This window comes from Haliotis rubra, unplaced genomic scaffold, assembly GCF_003918875.1.
Source record: "Haliotis rubra isolate DU_JTF1 unplaced genomic scaffold, ASM391887v1 Scf1774, whole genome shotgun sequence".
In the NCBI taxonomy this organism is placed as follows: Eukaryota; Metazoa; Mollusca; class Gastropoda; order Lepetellida; family Haliotidae; genus Haliotis; species Haliotis rubra.
In genome coordinates, this window is record NW_025765752.1 from 50,551 (window position 1) to 70,123 (window position 19,573).

Sequence of the window (19,573 nt, forward strand, 5' to 3'; positions counted from 1 at the left end):
GTCTGTGGTTTCGTTGGGGGGCGAGAGGGAAGCAGGCGACTTTTTGGCCACTTTCAATCGCTCGGTATTAATTAACCACAAGTTTTTAAAGAATAAATTTGGTGTTCCGCATAAGACTAACCACAAATCTTTCATATGTAATGGTTAAAAGAGTAACAAAAAAAAAGTTTAGTGGTTCTTTAAGTCATCATCACTGGAAGAATCCTCCACATCATAATTGTCTGCATCTGAGATGCTGCCATCACTATCATAGCAGTTGTCACAGTCAGAATCTTGAGCTGTGTGGGCCTCACCAACCTCTCCATGATCAGCTCCTAAAGTATCACTTGCCAGGCGGGCCGACTTCAGTAACTTTTGACAGCCCCCAGCAAAGGTCAACTAGCATTTTGCTAGCGGGCTGGCAGTTATTTCGAACACTGGGTATAAGGGTCATATTCACCCACACCAAGGCAGTATACACAGTATACAAGATTGCAGGAGCCAATCAGATCTCAATACTCAGACATGGAGGTAAAATAAAAGTGTTTACACCCAAAATAATCATAATGTGTATACTGCAAAATACAATTGTGGGGTTTTCAGCTCTCTATTCAGCCAAAACCTATCAACACAATACTTGATACACCTTGACTGAGCTGTGTTGACATCCAGCGTAAAGCTGAAACCAGTTATCTGTTAAAGTTTCCCTTACATTGAGGAGATGCAACATCCTCCCTCCGGCTCCAAATTCTCCGTCGTCCTCGCAGCTCTGATACATGATGTCTGAGTTTGGGACTCGGATCCTGAAACAGGGGAGAAGTTAGCAGACAATCACCACACAATAGGGATCACGGAGACAGAAGTACTCGACTTTATTTATTCAAGTCTGGGACTGCATCACTACCAGAAAATCCTCAACATGGCAACATGAGGAAAGTGAGGGTTCATTAAGCAACACTTGTATGAGGGATGACAAAACAGTGCTGAGTCTATCTGTCATCCACTGTAAGGATGGAGCTGGCTGCTAAATATTTTTCAAAGTAATTCCCTCAGTGTTCCACAGATATCTGCAAACAATGCTAGAGTGACTTGAGCCTGCTGGTGTACATGGTGTGGAAGGCTTCCTCCCCAACAGCAGAAACATCATCATTAGCTTCATGGTAGGCACAGACTTCACCAACCTGTAGGCCACGATGTTATGGGTGGCTGCAGCTATCTTTCTGTTCTCAAGCAACTTATTTCTCACCAGCTCAATCTGAAATAGAAACACATCTCGATAACACACTGTCTTAGTTACACACTGTCTTAGTTACACACTGCCTTAGTTACACACTGTCTTAGTTACACACTGTCTTCGTTACACACTGCCTTAGTTACACACTGCCTTAGTTACACACTGCCTTAGTTACACACTGTCTTAGCTACACACTGTTTTAGCTACACACTGTCGAAGTTCAGGCCCCGGTAAGGTAAGGACCTTTTGTGTGTGTCTTCAGGAGGGCGGGGTTTGAGTGTGCATGTCCAAGGGTGTATGTGTGTACAGGGATGTATGTGTGTATACGGGTGTATGTGTGTACAAAGTATATGTGTGTATAGAAGTGTATGTGTACAGGGGTGTATGTGTGTACAAGGGTGTATGTGTGTATAAAGGGTGTATGTGTGTACAGGGTGTATGTGTGTATAACGGGTGTATGTGTGTATAAAGGTGTATAAAGTGTATAGTAAGTGTATGTGTGTATAAGGGGTGTATGAGTGTATAGGGTGTATGTGTGTATAAAGTGTATGAGTGTATTGCTGTGTATGTGTGTATAGGGGTGTATGTGTGTGTAGGGTGTGTATGTGTGTATAGGTATAGTGTATGTGTGTATAAGGGTGTATAGTGTATATAGGGGTGTATGTGTGTATAAAGGTGTATATGTGTATAGGGGTGTATGAGTGTATAGGGTGTATGTGTGTACAGGGGTGTATGAGTGTATTAGGGTGTATGTGTGTACAGGGGTGTATGTGTGTATAGGGGTATATGAGTGTATAAAGTGTATGTGTGTATAAAGGGTGTATGAGTGTATAAAGTGTATGTGTATATAGTGTATATGTGTGTATATAAAGTGTATGTGTGTATAAAGTATATATGTAGTGTATATAAAGTGTATATGTGTATAAAGTGTATATGTGTGTATAGAAGTGTATGTGTGTATATGTAGTGTATAGGTGTATATGTGTGTATAAAGTGTATGTGTGTATAAGGGGTGTATGTGTGTATAAGTGTATATGTGTGTATAGGGGTGTATGTGTGTATAGGTGTATATGAAGTGTATATGTGTATGTGTATAAAGGTGTATGTGTGTATAGGGGTATATGTGTGTATAGGGTGTATGTGTATGTAAAGTGTATATGTGTATATAAGTATATGTGTGTATATGTGTGTATAAAGTGTATGTGTGTATATAGGGTGTATGTGTGTATATAAAGTGTATATGTGTATGTGTAGGTGTGTATATAAAGTGTGTATATGTGTGTATAAAGTGTATATGTGTGTGTATATGTGTAAGTGTATAGTGTATGTGTATAGGGGTGTATGTGTGTATAAAGTGTATGTGTGTAGAAGTATAAGTGTGTATGTGTGTATATGGGTGTATACAGGTGTATGTGTATAAAGTGTGTGTGTATATAAGGGTGTATATGTGTGTATAGAGGTGTATATGTGTGTATGTGTATATGTGTATATATAAAGTGTATATGTGTATATATAGGGTGTATGTGTGTATAGTGTATGTGTGTATAAAGTGTATATGTGTGTATAAGTGTATATGTGTGTATAGGGGTGTATGTGTGTATAGGTGTGTATGTGTGTATGTGGGTGTATGTGTGTATAAAGTGTATGTGTGTGTATATAGGGTGTATGTGTGTATATAGGGTGTATGTGTGTGTATAGGGGTGTATGTGTGTATAGGGGTGTATGTGTGTATAAAGTGTATGTGTGTATAGGGGTGTATGTGTGTGTAGAAGTGTAGGGGTGTATGTGTGTATAGGGTATTATGTATGTGTGTATAGGGTGTATGTGTGTTTCAAGAAGGGCCTTGAGTATAAATACGCTATCAGTAGCCATGTTCAAGAAGGGACTTGAGTATATCATCGCCATCAGTAACCATGTTCAAGAAGGGCCTTGAGTATAATCGCCATCAGTAACCATGTTCAAGAAAGGACGAGTATAAATCACGCTATCAGTAGCCATGTTCAAGAAGGGCCTTGAGTATAACACGCCATCAGTAACCATGTTCAAGAAGGGCCGCGGTATACACGCCATCAGTAACCATGTTCAAGAAGGGCCGCAGTATAAATCGCTATCAGTAGCCATGTTCAAGAAGGGACGCAGTATAAATATCGCTATCAGTAGCCATGTTCAAGAAGGGCGCAGTATAAATCGCCATCAGTAACCATGTTCAAGTAGGACACAGTATAACACGCTATCAGTAGCCATGTTCAAGAAGGACGCGAGTATAAATACGCCATCAGTAACCATGTTCAAGAAGGACGCAGTATAATCGCCATCAGTAACCATGTTCAAGAAGGGCGAGTATAAATACGCCATCAGTAGCCATGTTCAAGAAGGGCGAGTATAATACGCCATCAGTAACCATGTTCAAGAAGGACGAGTATAAATCGCTATCAGTAGCCATGTTCAAGAAGGGCCTTGAGTATAAATACGCCATCAGTAACCATGTTCAAGAAGGACGCAGTATAATCATGCCATCAGTAACCATGTTCAAGAAGGACAGTATAAATCACGCTATCAGTAGCCATGTTCAAGAAGGACGCAAGTATAATAACACGCCATCAGTAACCATGTTCAAGAAGGGGACGAGTATATACGCCATCAGTAACCATGTTCAAGAAGGGCGCGAGTATAAATCGCTATCAGTAGCCATGTTCAAGAAGGGCCGCGAGTATAAATAATGCCATCAGTAACCATGTTCAAGAAGGACACAGTATAATACGCCATCAGTAGCCATGTTCAAGAAGGACGCAGTATAAATACGCCATCAGTAACCATGTTCAAGAAGGACGCAGTATAATACGCCATCAGTAACCATGTTCAAGAAGGACGCAGTATTAATACGCTATCAGTAACCATGTTCAAGAAGGACACAGTATAAATATGCTATCAGTAGCCATGTTCAAGAAGGACGCAGTATAAATAGGCCATCAGTAACCATGTTCAAGAAGGACGCAGTATAAATACGCTATCAGTAGCCATGTTCAAGAAGGACGCAGTATAAAAAGGCCATCAGTAACCATGTTCAAGCACAACATTCATCATACCTCTTCCTTTTTGTAGACTGCAGCGAGATGTGACTGGAACTTGCTTTTCCGATCCCACAGGAACTCACTATGGTAGATGACTGGGCACAGGGCCTCCTCTGGTGAAGATCATTCATAAGTTATATATACAGATTTGTAAAGAGCATGTACACTTGATCTACAGTGGCATGAATTGTAGCTTACAACTCCAATCACAGGATTGTCTAGTCTGGATTTGTCTACTTGCAATCTACTGTCACATAGCTAGTATATTGATGATTCTAAGATGCTTCGGTGAAAGATCAAAGGTGCCAACAGTACTTATCAGACGATAATGTGCACTTTTTGCATTACGTCACAATGTATTGGCGTCACTGCACCATTCTAGTCTGCCCCCTCGTAATCAAACAATTTTGCATTACACAATGTAAGCGACGTCACGATGCATGTCAGTTGTCATCGCCTCGTACAGCCTCCTACAGTAAACTACTCCATTATATCCCGTTTCTTGGTTTGCAGTTGCTTCACCCAGCTAACATCACTAGTGGAAACATTGCGTTTATGTTTACGGTTAAAATGTCTCAATTCTGCCTTAAATTAATCGTAATTATCCTTAGAAAGTATCAAAGGTCACATGCAACCAAAAAATCAAAAATAATTAAAACACAATTATCACTCATTCATGACATATAATATACATTGCTGGTTATGAAAAAACATCAACAAAATTATAAGCGTACAATCGCAAATCAAAAGTGCAATATTGTGTACTTGGGTTTACTTCCCAAGAAACGAAGCAGCCGGGATACCGAACCCAGTCAGAGCGGGTGGGTGTGCACTCAAGTGTAACGGCTGGTTCATTTGCAGATTCCCTCACGGCTCATTGTGTGTGTATATATAGAGATGTTGGGTTTTGTAAATACATGCTTATTTTTTGTGTATAACATTTTGCAATCAACAGACATCATTACATGTCATGTGTTCAAGTATCACACTGCCTGTCTGTGTAATTACATAATGTGACAGAGACCGAACTTGGGCCATAAATCAATGCATTTTGTTTATGGTGTATAGCCTGATTGGTGTTAAGTTCAAATTGCATGTGGTCAGTGATCGCAGTTGTTTATTGAATATTGTCATTAGCAGACAAACAGGCAGACACACAGGTGTCAATAAAACAAGACATTGAGTTTTGTCTGTGACAACGACATATCTATATCACAGTTAGAAATTCTGTCAACGCTAAATAATGACTTTGCTTTTAAGTATCGAACTGAGAAAGTGACTCGGTAAGAACGTGTGGTGAAATACACAAATGAAATTATATAACAGTTTATTTACTGTCATAACATATAAAAAGCTCGCACCTGTGAGATATCAACAAAACATTAGGAAAATAGCTCACATCAAAGCCTTCACCAAGTATTCGCCGGACAGCCCACTTCCAAGTTGCGCGAACCTATTTCACTGCGCACATGCTATGAGCGCAGCCCAGCTGTTGAAACCAGTTTTTCCCCAGTTTGAACTCCGATATCGCGCGGGTTTTTCATCGCGTTATTTTTCAACTTTATAAGTTAAACGTTAAAGCACTCGAACGCAAGCATCCTCTCGTACTTTAACTATAATAGTTCAGGGCGAAAGTGTGCTTTATTTCACTATACATGGTGGTAGAGCGAACTGTATTTCTTAAATGTGACTGGAATATCGGTGAATGTGGCTGGAATATTGCTGAATGTGGCTGGAATATTGCTGAATGTGGCTGGAATATTGCTGAATGTGGCTGGAATATTGCTGAATGTGACTGGAATATTGCTGAATGTGGCTGGAATATTGCTGAATGTGACTGGAATATTGCTGAATGTGACTGGAATATTGCTGAATGTGACTGGAATATTGCTGAATGTGGCTGGAATATTGCTGAATGTGGCTGGAATATTGCTGAATGTGACTGGAATATTGCTGAATGTGACTGGAATATTGCTGAATGTGACTGGAATATTGCTGAATGTGACTGGAATATTGCTGAATGTGACTGGAATATTGCTGAATGTGGCTGGAATATTGCTGAATGTGGCTGGAATATTGCTGAATGTGGCTGGAATATTGCTGAATGTGGCTGAATGTGGCTGGAATATTGCTGAATGTGGCTGGAATATTGCTGAATGTGGCTGGAATATTGCTGAATGTGGCTGGAATATTGCTGAATGTGGCTGGAATATTGCTGAATGTGGCTGAATGTGGCTGGAATATTGCTGAATGTGGCTGGAATATTGCTGAATGTGACTGGAATATTGCTGAATGTGGCTGGAATATTGCTGAATGTGGCTGAATGTGACTGGAATATTGCTGAATGTGACTGGAATATTGCTGAATGTGGCTGGAATATTGCTGAATGTGACTGGAATATTGCTGAATGTGGATGGAATACTGCTGACATATTAAACAAGAAAAACTGATTCTTTAGACCTGCAGGCTTCTTGTGCATGAACTGTGACAGACTAGTGCCACCTGTACTTTCCTTGTCGACATCTCCCCCTGCCTCGTCACCCCTGTCATCCAGGGAGGGGACTGTCCACGCCGAGATCAGGTCATCGGACGAGTCTGTGGACACTGTTGGTGTGTCAGTAGTTGCTGCTGCAGCTGGGAAAGAAACATTTGAAGAAACTCTTAAAGCAAATTTTTGAGAATGTATTGAAGGAATGAAGACATCTGTCTCACAAGCTACCTGCATCAGAGTTTGGACATAATGTCAATCAGGAAACTGACCGTCCACTCTAAACTAATCCACAAGCAGACCTTCCACTCTAAACTAATCCACAAGCAGACCCTCCACTCAACACTAATCCACAAGCAGACCTTCCACTCTAAACTAATCCACAAGCAGACCCTCCACTCAACACTAATCCACAAGCAGACCTTCCACTCTAAACTAATCCACAAGCAGACCCTCCACTCAACACTAATCCACAAGCAGACCTTCCACTCTAAACTAATCCACAAGCAGACCCTCCACTAAACACTAATCCACAAGCAGACCTTCCACTCTAAACTAATCCAAAAGCAGACCCTCCACTCAAAACTAACTGTATAACAATTCACTCACAATTCAATGGTGATATTTACACAGAAGTGCGACAGCATTTGAAAATTCACTATGCAACACAACTATCTGTACCTTCGTATAATTATGTAACATCATAAAGCTAAGCGATACATAATTAGAAACACTTACAAATAATTCGCAAATTCTATTCACATCATGAGATAAAACCAGCCACTTCATCAACCAGCCATATCGCAAGTGTGCTCTCTCATGACTGCACTTATTACACCTGACATTCACCGTATATAGCAGAGATGCCAACCCCAAATTGGTGTAATAAGGAAATCTGAGCTCCCTAAGACAGCAAAAATAAGGAATTTTCCCAACAATTTTTAGGGATCCCTATAAATTGTTGCACTCAAGAAACGAAACCTTTCAATGTCATTACACATAGCGATCCTTATACAACTGAAACCGGCTTGCAGTACTCGGCAGCAGTGTTTGTGAATGGTAAGTGAATAAATATATATATAACAGTGCGTGGAATTAATCAGGCAGCCTACTCAACTTCTGGATGACTTTCTGTGTAAACTGCCGTCATATAGCTGGAATATTGCTGAGTGTGGCGTAAAACTAAACTCCCTTCTTGTGTAAACGATTTGAAACTTCTAATGTCAAAGATGATCCTAGTCCTCCAGTAAGTAACACTATCTATATCTTTGTTATATTTTGAAAAAAATCAGAATGAATTTGGTTTTGTCGGAATGATGGAATCGACATGCATTTTTCGGGATGATTCGGGAGGGTTGGCATCTCTGTATATGGTCACATTTTCCATGCTTTACTCTTCTGCACTCGGCCCACCTTTCATCATTTCTTACACTGACCACACAACCACGACATACAGTCCAACCTCACTACGTAACATATACATTCAAACCAGATTACTATGTGACCTTGACAACACGAGAACAGTCCACAGCAGAGCAGACAGTATCACCAAGACAGTGGACTTACAATCCCATGGTAAGCTACAGGTAATGAATGTTTGCTTTATCACACAAAATAAAAATCTCCCCAAATGAGATCAGCAAAATGCAGTCCTACATTAAATAGATTATTTCTTATACATGTCTCTCACCACTCATGCCTCAGGAAGTTTTGGATAAATATCTGTTAAACTTGTCATTAAATTGGTCTAGCCTGAGTAAGAGGTTGCAGCTGTACCTCCATCGCCTGCTTGAGTCAGTTCTTGTAGAAACTCCCTCGTTCTCTCTATCCACAAGTACAGGATACTCTCACCAAGATTCTCACTGAAACAAGACAAGTAGCACCGGTATAAAAGTGGAGGCCATCATTTCACAAGGAAAGGATGCTCTCACCAAGATTCTCACTGAAACAAGACAAGTAGCACCGGTATAAAAGTGGAGGCCATCATTTCACAAGGAAAGGATGCTAACACCAAGATTCTCACTGAAACAAGACAAGTAGCACCGGTATAAAAGTGGAGGCCATCATTTCACAAGGAAAGGATGTTCTCACCAAGATTCTCACTGAAACAAGACAAGCAGCACCGTTATATAAGCGGTCATCATTTCACAAGTACAGGATGCTTTCACCAAGATTCTCACTGAAACAAGACAAGCAGCACCGGTATAAAAGCGGCGGCCATCATTTCACAAGTACAGGATGCTCTCACCAAGATTCTCACTGAAACAAGACAAGCAGCACCGGTATAAAAGTGGAGGCCATCATTTCACAAGGAAAGGATGCTCTCACCAAGATTCTCACTGAAACAAGACAAGTAGCACCGGTATAAAAGTGGAGGCCATCATTTCACAAGGAAAGGATGTTCTCACCAAGATTCTCACTGAAACAAGACAAGCAGCACCGTTATATAAGCGGTCATCATTTCACAAGTACAGGATGCTTTCACCAAGATTCTCACAAGACAAGCGGCACAGGAGAGGCCATAATATCGCAGTCAGAAGAGGCATTCATGTGCATGCCAGCTGGTTTACGATGCTAGCTGCCCACTAAGATACAATGATGTGGTTTCACACTGATACCCAACAGGCACTGTGTACTGACTCTCTATTGACCAGTCCTGTTGCTGACCACTGAGAAGGGATATAACAAGGACGATCACTGACATTCTTTTGGAATGACCCATCTGCGACTTGAACCATGGACCTTCAGCTCTATGATAAGATGCTTTATCCACTATACCAGAAGGGCGTCTTTGGTTAGAAAATGAACTGAAATTACAACTAGAAATAGACCACACTGTCCAGGACTAGTGAGGTTGTACTATGCATCACTGTGATTCATCACACAAGCATTATTAAACACATCAGTTATAAACACACTTCATTAGACCTAAAGAATGTGAACTAATACATAGTTCATTTGGTGTTTAGTTCAACATGTTAAAACTGTAACATATATGTCCTCACTTAATACAATGTAACAAAAATCACTTTAACCGAATACTGGCATGACCGGCTACCCATAACCGAATACTGGCATGACCGGCTACCCATAACCGAATACTGGCATGACCGGCTACCCATAACCGAATACTGGCATGACCGGCTACCCATAACCGAATACTGGCATGACCGGCTACCCATAACCGAATACTGGCATGACCGGCTACCCATAACCGAATACTGGCATGATCGGCTACCCATAACCGAATACTGGCATGACCGGCTACCCATAACGAATACTGGCATGACCGGCTACCCATAACCGAATACTGGCATGATCGACTACCCATAACCGAATACTAGCATAACCGGCTACCCATAACCGAATACTGGCATGGCCGGCTACCCATAACCGAATACTGGCATGACCGGCTACCCTCCAGCAAGTACTGGCATGAAAAGCTACCCATAACCGAATACTGGCATGAAAAGCTACCCATAACCGAATACTGGCATGACCGGCTACCCATAACCGAATACTGGCATGACCGGCAACCCTCCAGCAAGTACTGGCATGACCGGCTACCCTCCACCAAGTACTGGCATGACCGGCTACCCTCCACCAAGTACTGGCATGACCGGCTACCTTCCACCAAGTACTGGCATGACCGGCTACCCTCCACCAAGTACTGGCATGACCGGCTACCCTCCACCTAGTACTGGCATGACCAGTTACCCTCCACCTAGTACTGGCATGACCGGCTACCTTCCACCAAGTACTGGCATGACCGGCTACCCTCCACCAAGTACTGGCATGACCGGCTACCCTCCACCTAGTACTGGCATGACCAGTTACCCTCCACCTAGTACTGGCATGACCGGCTACCCTCCACCTAGTACTGGCATGACCAGTTACCCTCCACCTAGTACTGGCATGACCGGCTACCTTCCACCAAGTACTGGCATGATCAGCTACCCTCCACCAAGTACTGGCATGGTTGGCTACCCTCCACCTACTACTGGCAAGACCAGCTACCCTCCACCAAGTACTGGCATGACCGGCTACCCTCCACCAAGTACTGGCATGAAAAGCTACCCTCCACCAAGAACTGGCATGAAAAGCTACCCTCCAGCAAGTAGTGGCATGAAAAGCTACCCTCCAGCAAGTACTGGTATTATCGGCTACCCTCCACCAAGTACTGGCATGACCGGCTACCCTCCACCAAGTACTGGCATGAAAAGCTACCCTCCACCAAGTACTGGCATGAAAAGCTACCCTCCAGCAAGTACTGGCATGATCCGCTACCCTCCACAAAGTACTGGCATGACCGGCGACCTTCCACTAAGTACTGGCATGACCGGCTACCTTCCACCAAGTACTGGCATGACCGGCTACCCTCCACCAAGTACTGGCATGAAAAGCTACCCTCCACCAAGTACTGGTATGATCGGCTACCCTCCACCAAGTACTGGCATGACCAGCTACCCTCCACCAAGTACTGGCATGACCGGCTACCTTCCACCTAGTACTGGCATGATCAGCTACCCTCCACCAAGTACTGGCATGACCGGCTACCTTCCACCTAGTACTGGCATGACCGGCTACCCTCCACCAAGTACTGGCATGACCAGCTACCCTCCACCAAGTACTGGCATGAAAATCTACCCTCCACCTAGTACTGGCATGCCTGGGTACCTTCCACCAAGTACTGGCATGATCAGCTACCCTCCACCAAGTACTGGCATGACCGGCTACCCTCCAGCAAGTAGTGGCATGACCGGCTACCCTCCACCAAGTACTGGCATGAAAAGCTACCCTCCACCAAGTACTGGCATGATCAGCTACCCTCCACCTACTACTGGCAAGACCAGCTACCCTCCACCAAGTACTGGCATGACCAGCTACCCTCCACCAAGTACTGGCATGACCGGCTACCCTCCACCAAGTACTGGCATGAAAAGCTACCCTCCACCAAGTACTGGCATGAAAAGCTACCCTCCACCAAGTACTGGCATGACCGGCTACCCTCCACCAAGTACTGGCATGATCAGCTACCCTCCACCAAGTACTGGCATGGTTGGCTACCCTCCACCAAGTACTGGCATGAAAAGCTACCCTCCACCAAGAACTGGCATGAAAAGCTACCCTCCACCAAGTACTGGCATGACCGGCTACCCTCCACCAAGTACTGGCATGACCGGCTACCTTCCACCAAGTACTGGCATGACCGGCTACCCTCCACCAAGTACTGGCATGACCGGCTACCCTCCACCTAGTACTGGCATGACCAGTTACCATGACCGGCTACCCTCCACCTAGTACTGGCATGACCTGGGCTACCCTTCCACCAAGTACTGGCATGCCTGGGTACCTTCCACCAAGTACTGGCATGATCAGCTACCCTCCACCAAGTACTGGCATGACCGGCTACCCTCCACCAAGTACTGGCATGAAAAGCTACCCTCCACCAAGTACTGGCATGAAAAGCTACCCTCCACCTCCAGTACTGCATGACCGCTACCCTCCACCAAGTACTGGCATGATCAGCTACCCTCCACCAAGTACTGGCATGGTTGGCTACCTCCACCTACTACTGGCAAGACCAGCTACCCTCCACCAAGTACTGGCATGAAAAGCTACCCTCCACCAAGTACTGGCATGACCGCTACCCTCCACCAAGTACTGGCATGAAAAGCTACCCTCCACCAAGAACTGGCATGAAAAGCTACCCTCCAGCTGGTGGTGGATCGTAACTACCCTCCACCAAGTACTGGCATGAAAGCTACCCTCCAGCAAGCTACCCTCCAGCAAGTACTGGTATGATCGGCTACCACCTCCACCAAGTACTGGCATGAAACCGCTACCCTCCACCACATACTGGCATGAAAAGCTACCCTCCACCAAGTACTGGCATGATCCGCTACCCTCCACCAAGTACTGGCATGATCCGCGACCTTCCACAAAGTACTGGCATGACCGGCTACCTTCCACCAAGTACTGGCATGACCGGCTACCCTCCACCAAGTACTGGCATGAAAGCTACCCTCCACCAAGTACTGGCATGAAAAGCTACCCTCCACCAAGTACTGGTATGATCGGCTACCCTCCACCAAGTACTGGCATGACCAGCTACCCTCCACCAAGTACTGGCATGAAAAGCTACCCTCCACCAAGAACTGGCATGAAAAGCTACCCTCCACCAAGTACTGGCATGACCGGCTACCTTCCATCAAGTACTGGCATGATCGGCTACCCTCCACCTAGTACTGGCATGAAAAGTTACCCTCCACTAAGTACTGGCATGACCGGCTACCCTCCACCAAGTACTGGCATGACCGGCTACCCTCCACCAAGTACCTACATGATAATGGCAACATGTAAGGCAAGACTACTTACAGATATATATCTTGTAATGCATTTTCCAGCTGCAATCGACTTTCACCTCGGAGCCAGGGTGCACTGATAAAGAAACAGAGGAACCAATACTCCACACAGGAGATGCACAACACATATCACAGTGACCTGCAACTGACAGATTTACTTAGTGTGGTGATCAGGTTTTCAGCAGCTCTACTTGTCTCATTATAAATACTGCTCACTACTGCATACTACAGGTTATCATGTATACTACAGGTTATCATACACACTACAGGCTACTGCTGCATACTACATGTTATCATGTATACTACAGGTCATCATGAATACTACAGGTTATCATGAATACTACAGGCTACAGCTGCATACTACATGTTATCATGTATACTACAGGTCATCATGAATACTACAGGTTATCATGAATACTACAGGCTACAGCTGCATACTACATGTTATCATACATACTACAGGCTACTGCTGCATACTACAGGTTATGCATACTACAGGTTAAAGCTGCTTACTACAGGCTATTGTTGCATACTACTGGTTACAGCTGCATACTACAGACTACAGCTGCATACTACAGGTTACAGCTGCATACTACAGCTTACTGCTATATACTACAGGTTACAGGTGCAAACTACAGGTTACTGCTGCATGCTGTAACATACACCTCCATACCTCTGCTGACTTGTGTCATGAAGACTATGCTTTTTAAATGAAATATGTTGAAAGAATCAAGGAGATTGAAAATTAGTGTTGTCATAATGAAAAGTTTATTTGACATGTAATCAAGGAAAAACCAAAATGGTTTTATGACAATGGGTTGAAGCCCAAGGATGCAATCTAACAATAAAGTGTTCCCTAATCACCTACTTGACACGGTACTGAGGGGGAGCACCACTTGGATATTCCACTGGCAGAATCACCTGCAGAAACACATTCATGTAATATAATACAAGTATAACTGATAATTCACAAAGACAGTGCTATAAAATATATGTAACAAAATATTCATGTCAGTCTATTATCAATAGTTGTCTCCCCTTCCTCCCTGTCAATTTTGAAGCTGTGTTTGTTTCATACATCATGTACGCTGACCCCAGACCGAGGTCACTGGTTTTCAAACAAAGAAGATTCCTAAGCTTCATAAAAAATGACCATAAAAGACAACGTAGTAGATGCAAGAAAATTGATCTAAATATTGCTGTTGCAGCAACTTACCGACAGCCTGAGTTGCAGGTTCCCTGACTCCGAATCACCCTGTATGTCGATGTAGTAGTGACGGGTAGCCTCATCTTCGACATGCCACTCATCACCATATATGGAAGTCAACACTTCAATCTCATCTATCTACAACAAATTCAGTTTCATTCACGAAACAAAGGTACAATCTGTGTTGGCGGTTTAAGGACAGAGTTGCTGCGTCACATTGACTCACAATAAAACAGTATATTTTCATGCCATTATATAGTTATTGAACAATAATCGTATCAATTGAAAACAAAACATCAGTAAACCATTTAATTCTTTACAAGACATGAATAGTTATGGTCCTCTACAGTACTGTCTTGGAGCGTTTGACAGAATGATTTGAAAGAAACAAGCTTTATCTATAATGAACCTGCAGATGATGGACTGTACTCATTTTTATCCTTTTCAGTCGGTTTAGTGAGCGAGTTTAGTTTTATGCCGCACTTAGCAATATTCCAGCTATAAGTCTTAGCTTTTCACATCCACTACCAACCACAAGAATACAACAAGGTGTTCTGCATACATTTAATGAAAATTATTGACATGACATATAGCTTCTATCATATCGGGACACATTTTGTGTTGTGAAATTAAGGTGAAAAGAACACCAGCATATTGTTTAGAACATATAAACCAATTCGAACAACAGTGTATCAACATCTTCAACGTCCTGTCTATTTCTCCGACCTATCGAGGTAGGTGGAACTGGCTACTGCAGACTAGATCAAGATGTACAGATGAAGGTAGATACTCGACAAGTATACACCTGTATATACAAAATCAAGGACATATTCCCAATCAGTGTCAAAGAAATCATGTTATTTAGAGCTGAAAATATCACTGACCACATGTGTAACATTAACAAAACTTGTGACAGGACTACTACATAACACACCAGTAACTGGCATATCGATGAATTTACCTGTTGTCGGTTCCTTGTCTTTGTGCGACTGCTTCTTTTCGACATAACTCGAGTTTGATCGTGATTGCGAAATATCTAAATTAAATTCCAAGTAAGTTTCATTATTAGCTCAACCAAAAATACCCTCTATCCAAGTTTCGTTTTACAATTCTGGGAATAACTAACTTTCGGTTTCAGGATGTTTGAGCGAAGTCAACGCAACGAGTAACAATTATTTGATCATTCGACAATAAACACAAGTTGTTGTCATTTTCTCACCTGCTTGGAAAGGTTATCTTCCTTATCCTCTTCCGCCATCGCGGCTCTTTCATGCGAACTATACGGTTGAACAGGTTGAATTCGAGCTTGCACAATCATTAGTGTAGAGGGTGAAAAGAACAGGAGATATTACACAGCCTTGTGGTGCACCAGTGTTGGTGGTCCGTTTACTCGATACAGCCCGTTAACTTTCACGTACTCCATGGTGTCTGTCCACAAGAAAGTTTTCGATCCACTTGATAGGTATGAGTTAACGCCCATGTCTAACAGTTTCTGTATCATGATATGTGGCTGGATAGTGTTGAACGCAGATGAAAAGTCAACGAAGAGGATCCTGATGTATAACTTAGGTGTCTCTAGATGTTTATAGACATTATTAAGGACTGACAGTGTGGCATCAACAACTCCTTCCCTTGACCTGTAGGCGAACTGAAGCGGGTCCAGTATGTCGGCAACTTCCTGACGGAGATGTTACAACAAGATGCGTTCCAACGACTTCATTGATATACAAGCGAGTACGGTAATTCTGCGCAGCTGCAATAGCGTACTTTCCGTATCGAAGGTAAACATCGTCTGCTACCACATTTACGCTTGAAATCGGGACATTTCTACAAGGGACTGGCTTTTAATCACTAAAGGTAAGTAAGTAACAGTAATTGACAGTTTTATGACTGAATTCGTTTTCTTCAGACTTTTAAACCTTTTTCTTCATTCTTCATAATTGGATTTAATATGAAACACTCTTCCTTACATTGATGAAGTGATTTTTGAAAATAATCTGGCCTAATACGCTTCCATACTTCCGGATCTCCCGCTGGATGTTTTGCGCATCAGCTGCTGCGCAGAATTACCGGACATCAAGCGATGTCGTCAGAACGCCGGTAAGGCCAACCGTATGGCATAATGCAACATTAGAATCTTATAATCTTATAGTCGTCAATAAAACATATTTCTAGGTAAATATGATGTATACCAGCATGTTTAGTCACATAAACTACAACAAATAAGAGACGTTAGATGCCGTGTTGCGATCGATGTGCTTAGAGGTGCGGAATTACCGGACGGCATTGTATGTAGTATTCTGTATACAGAAAGGTACTCAAGCCAAAAAGAGATTACAGAAACTTACATTAGGACGAGTCCATTCCACATTGTGCCGTTTTCTTTATCCGAACTGTCATACTGTTGTATGAGATGCATTCGAATGCGTAAGTAAGGAGCACTCAGACACAACAGTGTCAACGCGAAGTTGAATATTTCATTGAGGCACACCAACTGTAATGTTATCATGCGAACGGAACTATAACATGAACTGGTTTCTGCCGTTTAGAGTACCGGGTACGTTTATGTATTTTTACCATTTTAGGTTACATACTGTAGTACCCGTGACGTCAACGACGCCCTCAACGTTAAGTATTTATTTATTTGAAAATATTTTATTCAGTGTTGAAATGGATTGGGCACAAGTTATGTAACTTATTACCGCCCGCTCTCATCAGAAACATGAACAATAATGAATGGACATAATAACATTAAGACATATTAATGAAATACGTTAATTAAGAAATACAGTTCGCAAGCGTCATCGTACTTTAACTATAATAATTCAGGGCGAAAGTGTGCTTTATTACTCTATACATGGTGGTAGAGCGAACTGTATTTCTTTTCTAAGATGCCAAATTTAATACTTTCTAAGGATAATTACGATTAATCTACAAACGACGGTGTCGGTGTCCTAAATTTAGAATCCTCGCACAGGGCTAACTGGCGCGCTGTTCTATTGATGTGTCTGCCCCCCTACGTTAAGACGAACGTTACCGAAAAATAAATAAATGATAAACAGTTTGATGACGATTTTTTTTCGGATTAAATATCTTCTCTAAATTATTTTAATTACATCTGTGATTAACGTAAACCATATGGGGCAATATGAACGTCGCATTTCTACTACCAACGTATGTTTAGATCAGTACACCCAGATGAAGCTGAATAGACAAGCGATATTCCACGATTGCATTGTGGGAATATAAACATTGCGAACGTTAAGATAAGATAAGATAATTCTTTATTGTCCCAAGGGAAATTTGTTTTGCATCATAAGTTCTCCAGTTTTTCATTCATACTGACTGACTGAGTTTAGTTTTACGCCGCTTTTAGCAATATTCCAGCAATATCACGGCGGGGGACACCAGAAATGGGCTTAACACATTGTGCCCATGTGGGGAATCGAACCCGGGCCTTCGGCGTGACGAGCCAACGCTGTAACCACTAGGCTACCCCACCGCCCCTTTTTCATTCATAAATCAGCAGTAGATAACATTGCAATTGGTAATCATGAAATAATCAGGATATAAATACATCAATTTAGTACACAAACATAGATATTGAATAGAATTTGGACAATTAAAAGACAAGTCATTCACAGAATTCGTTGTTAATGCATCTAATACTAGCTGGAACAAATGAGTGGCGAACCCTGTTTGTTCTAAAAGCCGGCATGCGCAGCCTGCGCCCAGAAGGTAATGATGAATATTCAGAAAATAGTATGTGAGTAGGATCACTTAACATTTGGTTTGCCTTTTTTTTAAATTTGCTGCTCATAACAACTGCCGATATTGGCCAGTGATGTTAGATGCGTGAAGCAACTGCAAACCAAGGAACGGGATGCAACGGAGTAGTTTACTGCAGGAGGCTGTACGAGGCGATGACAACTGACATGCATCGTGACGTCGGTTACATTGTGACGTAATGCAAAATTGTTCGATTACGAGGGGGCAGACTACAATGGCTCAATGACGCCAATACATTGTGACGTAATGCAAAAAGTGCACATTATCGTCTGATAAAGTACTGTCGGCGCCTTTGATCTTTCACCGAAGCATCTTAGAATCTAGCTTAGATACTTTTACTAAACTTCGATATTAACAACACTCGGTATAAAATCGTCACCTCATAAATTTGGAACTAGCTGAACTTGCTGTTATAGAACTGTGCCCCACCCAACCACGACCCTCCCGTGTTTATCTTGTGTAGGAGCTGTGTGAGATTTCATAAACTGCCAGTCTTGTTTATACCTTATCTTTGTAAAGCATAATCTCTGTTAAATGTCACACCTATACATTTTGTTATCTATTGCACATAAGTCAGAAGTATATAGTACTAAGATAGCGGACAGAATGTCTGCGGTAAAGGTACCGTTCATAATTTATGGCCAGGTGGGTGATGATTTTTATGGAGAGGCATGTACAATGTGAATGCCCTCTCCCCAATCAATGACACCCCACACACCCTAATTATTTCAAAGCATAATGTTTTTGATATATTAATGTGTAAAAATGCTGTCCCCTGCCCTTGGTACATATGTACAAAATTAATTACCTCCCAGAACAAAAGGGTGACCTCTCCCCTCCCTAAAATTATCATCACCTCCACTAGCCATAAATTATTAAGGGTCCTTAGTTGGATACCTTGTGTATCATCTAAAGACAGCACAGGTCAGTGGAAATACATGCCCCTGCATGTCCAGTGGAGAAAGCCTCCTACCTCCTCTGTATCTGTGTATAGTGGGCTTTGTGTTGTGTCTCCTTATCCTATACCATAATCTTACATAATGACAATATCATACACCTATCTAAAACTCATCACCAATATATTTCCATTTGTATCACTCACTGAAATACTTTAAAGAAAAGAACAATTTTTCTTGTGTTAGTGGATTAATATAACATAACAAATGATACCTTTGAAAACAACTTCTATTTTAACTGTGGAAGACAGCAGATTATCTCCTGAAATACTATGTTTGGGCGGGGGCAATAGATTTAGGCACATATACACAAGAATAATAATTGGATGAACATTGAGAAATTATGGATTATCTGTTCAAAGATTATTAATTTTATAATAATATTTATGCACCAGTAAAGATTTTTTTCAACACTTATTTATGAGGGACTGATACTCCGTAATTCGAGTTGCTAACAGGTTATGCATGTATTTTGTATAACCCA

At 42.2% G+C, this 19,573-nt stretch overlaps 1 protein-coding gene across 2 annotated transcripts; it reads right to left on the reverse strand.

The window, feature by feature from the left end:
* Positions 1-589: 589 nt before the first annotated feature.
* On the reverse strand, positions 590-15,609 carry LOC124273175 (protein IMPACT-like). Of its 2 annotated transcripts, none has more exons than XM_046708393.1 (9): positions 15,564-15,609; positions 14,354-14,482; positions 14,006-14,058; positions 13,151-13,213; positions 8,549-8,634; positions 6,745-6,918; positions 4,300-4,397; positions 1,161-1,234; positions 590-782 (listed from the first exon to the last, which is right to left on the reverse strand). In XM_046708393.1, exons 1-9 carry the CDS (start codon positions 15,600-15,602, stop codon positions 605-607), a joined length of 894 nt encoding a protein of 297 aa, XP_046564349.1. In that variant the 5' UTR covers positions 15,603-15,609; the 3' UTR covers positions 590-604. The 2 variants fall into 2 exon arrangements, with proteins under 2 accessions (XP_046564349.1, XP_046564348.1); XM_046708392.1 differs by lacking the exon at positions 15,564-15,609 and adding an exon at positions 15,306-15,446.
* Positions 15,610-19,573: the final 3,964 nt, after the last annotated feature.

Excerpts from the sequence above, each read along its gene's own strand:
- LOC124273175 (XM_046708392.1), bottom strand. The coding sequence starts at position 15,350 with ATGTCGAAAAGAAGCAGTCGCACAAAGACAAGGAACCGACAACAG. Across the intron at positions 1,235-4,299 it reads CAGTCTACAAAAAGGAAGAG|ATTGAGCTGGTGAGAAATAA; the intron begins GTATGATGAATG and ends TTTCTATTTCAG. Across the intron at positions 783-1,160 it reads CATAACATCGTGGCCTACAG|GATCCGAGTCCCAAACTCAG; the intron begins GTTGGTGAAGTC and ends CCCCTGTTTCAG.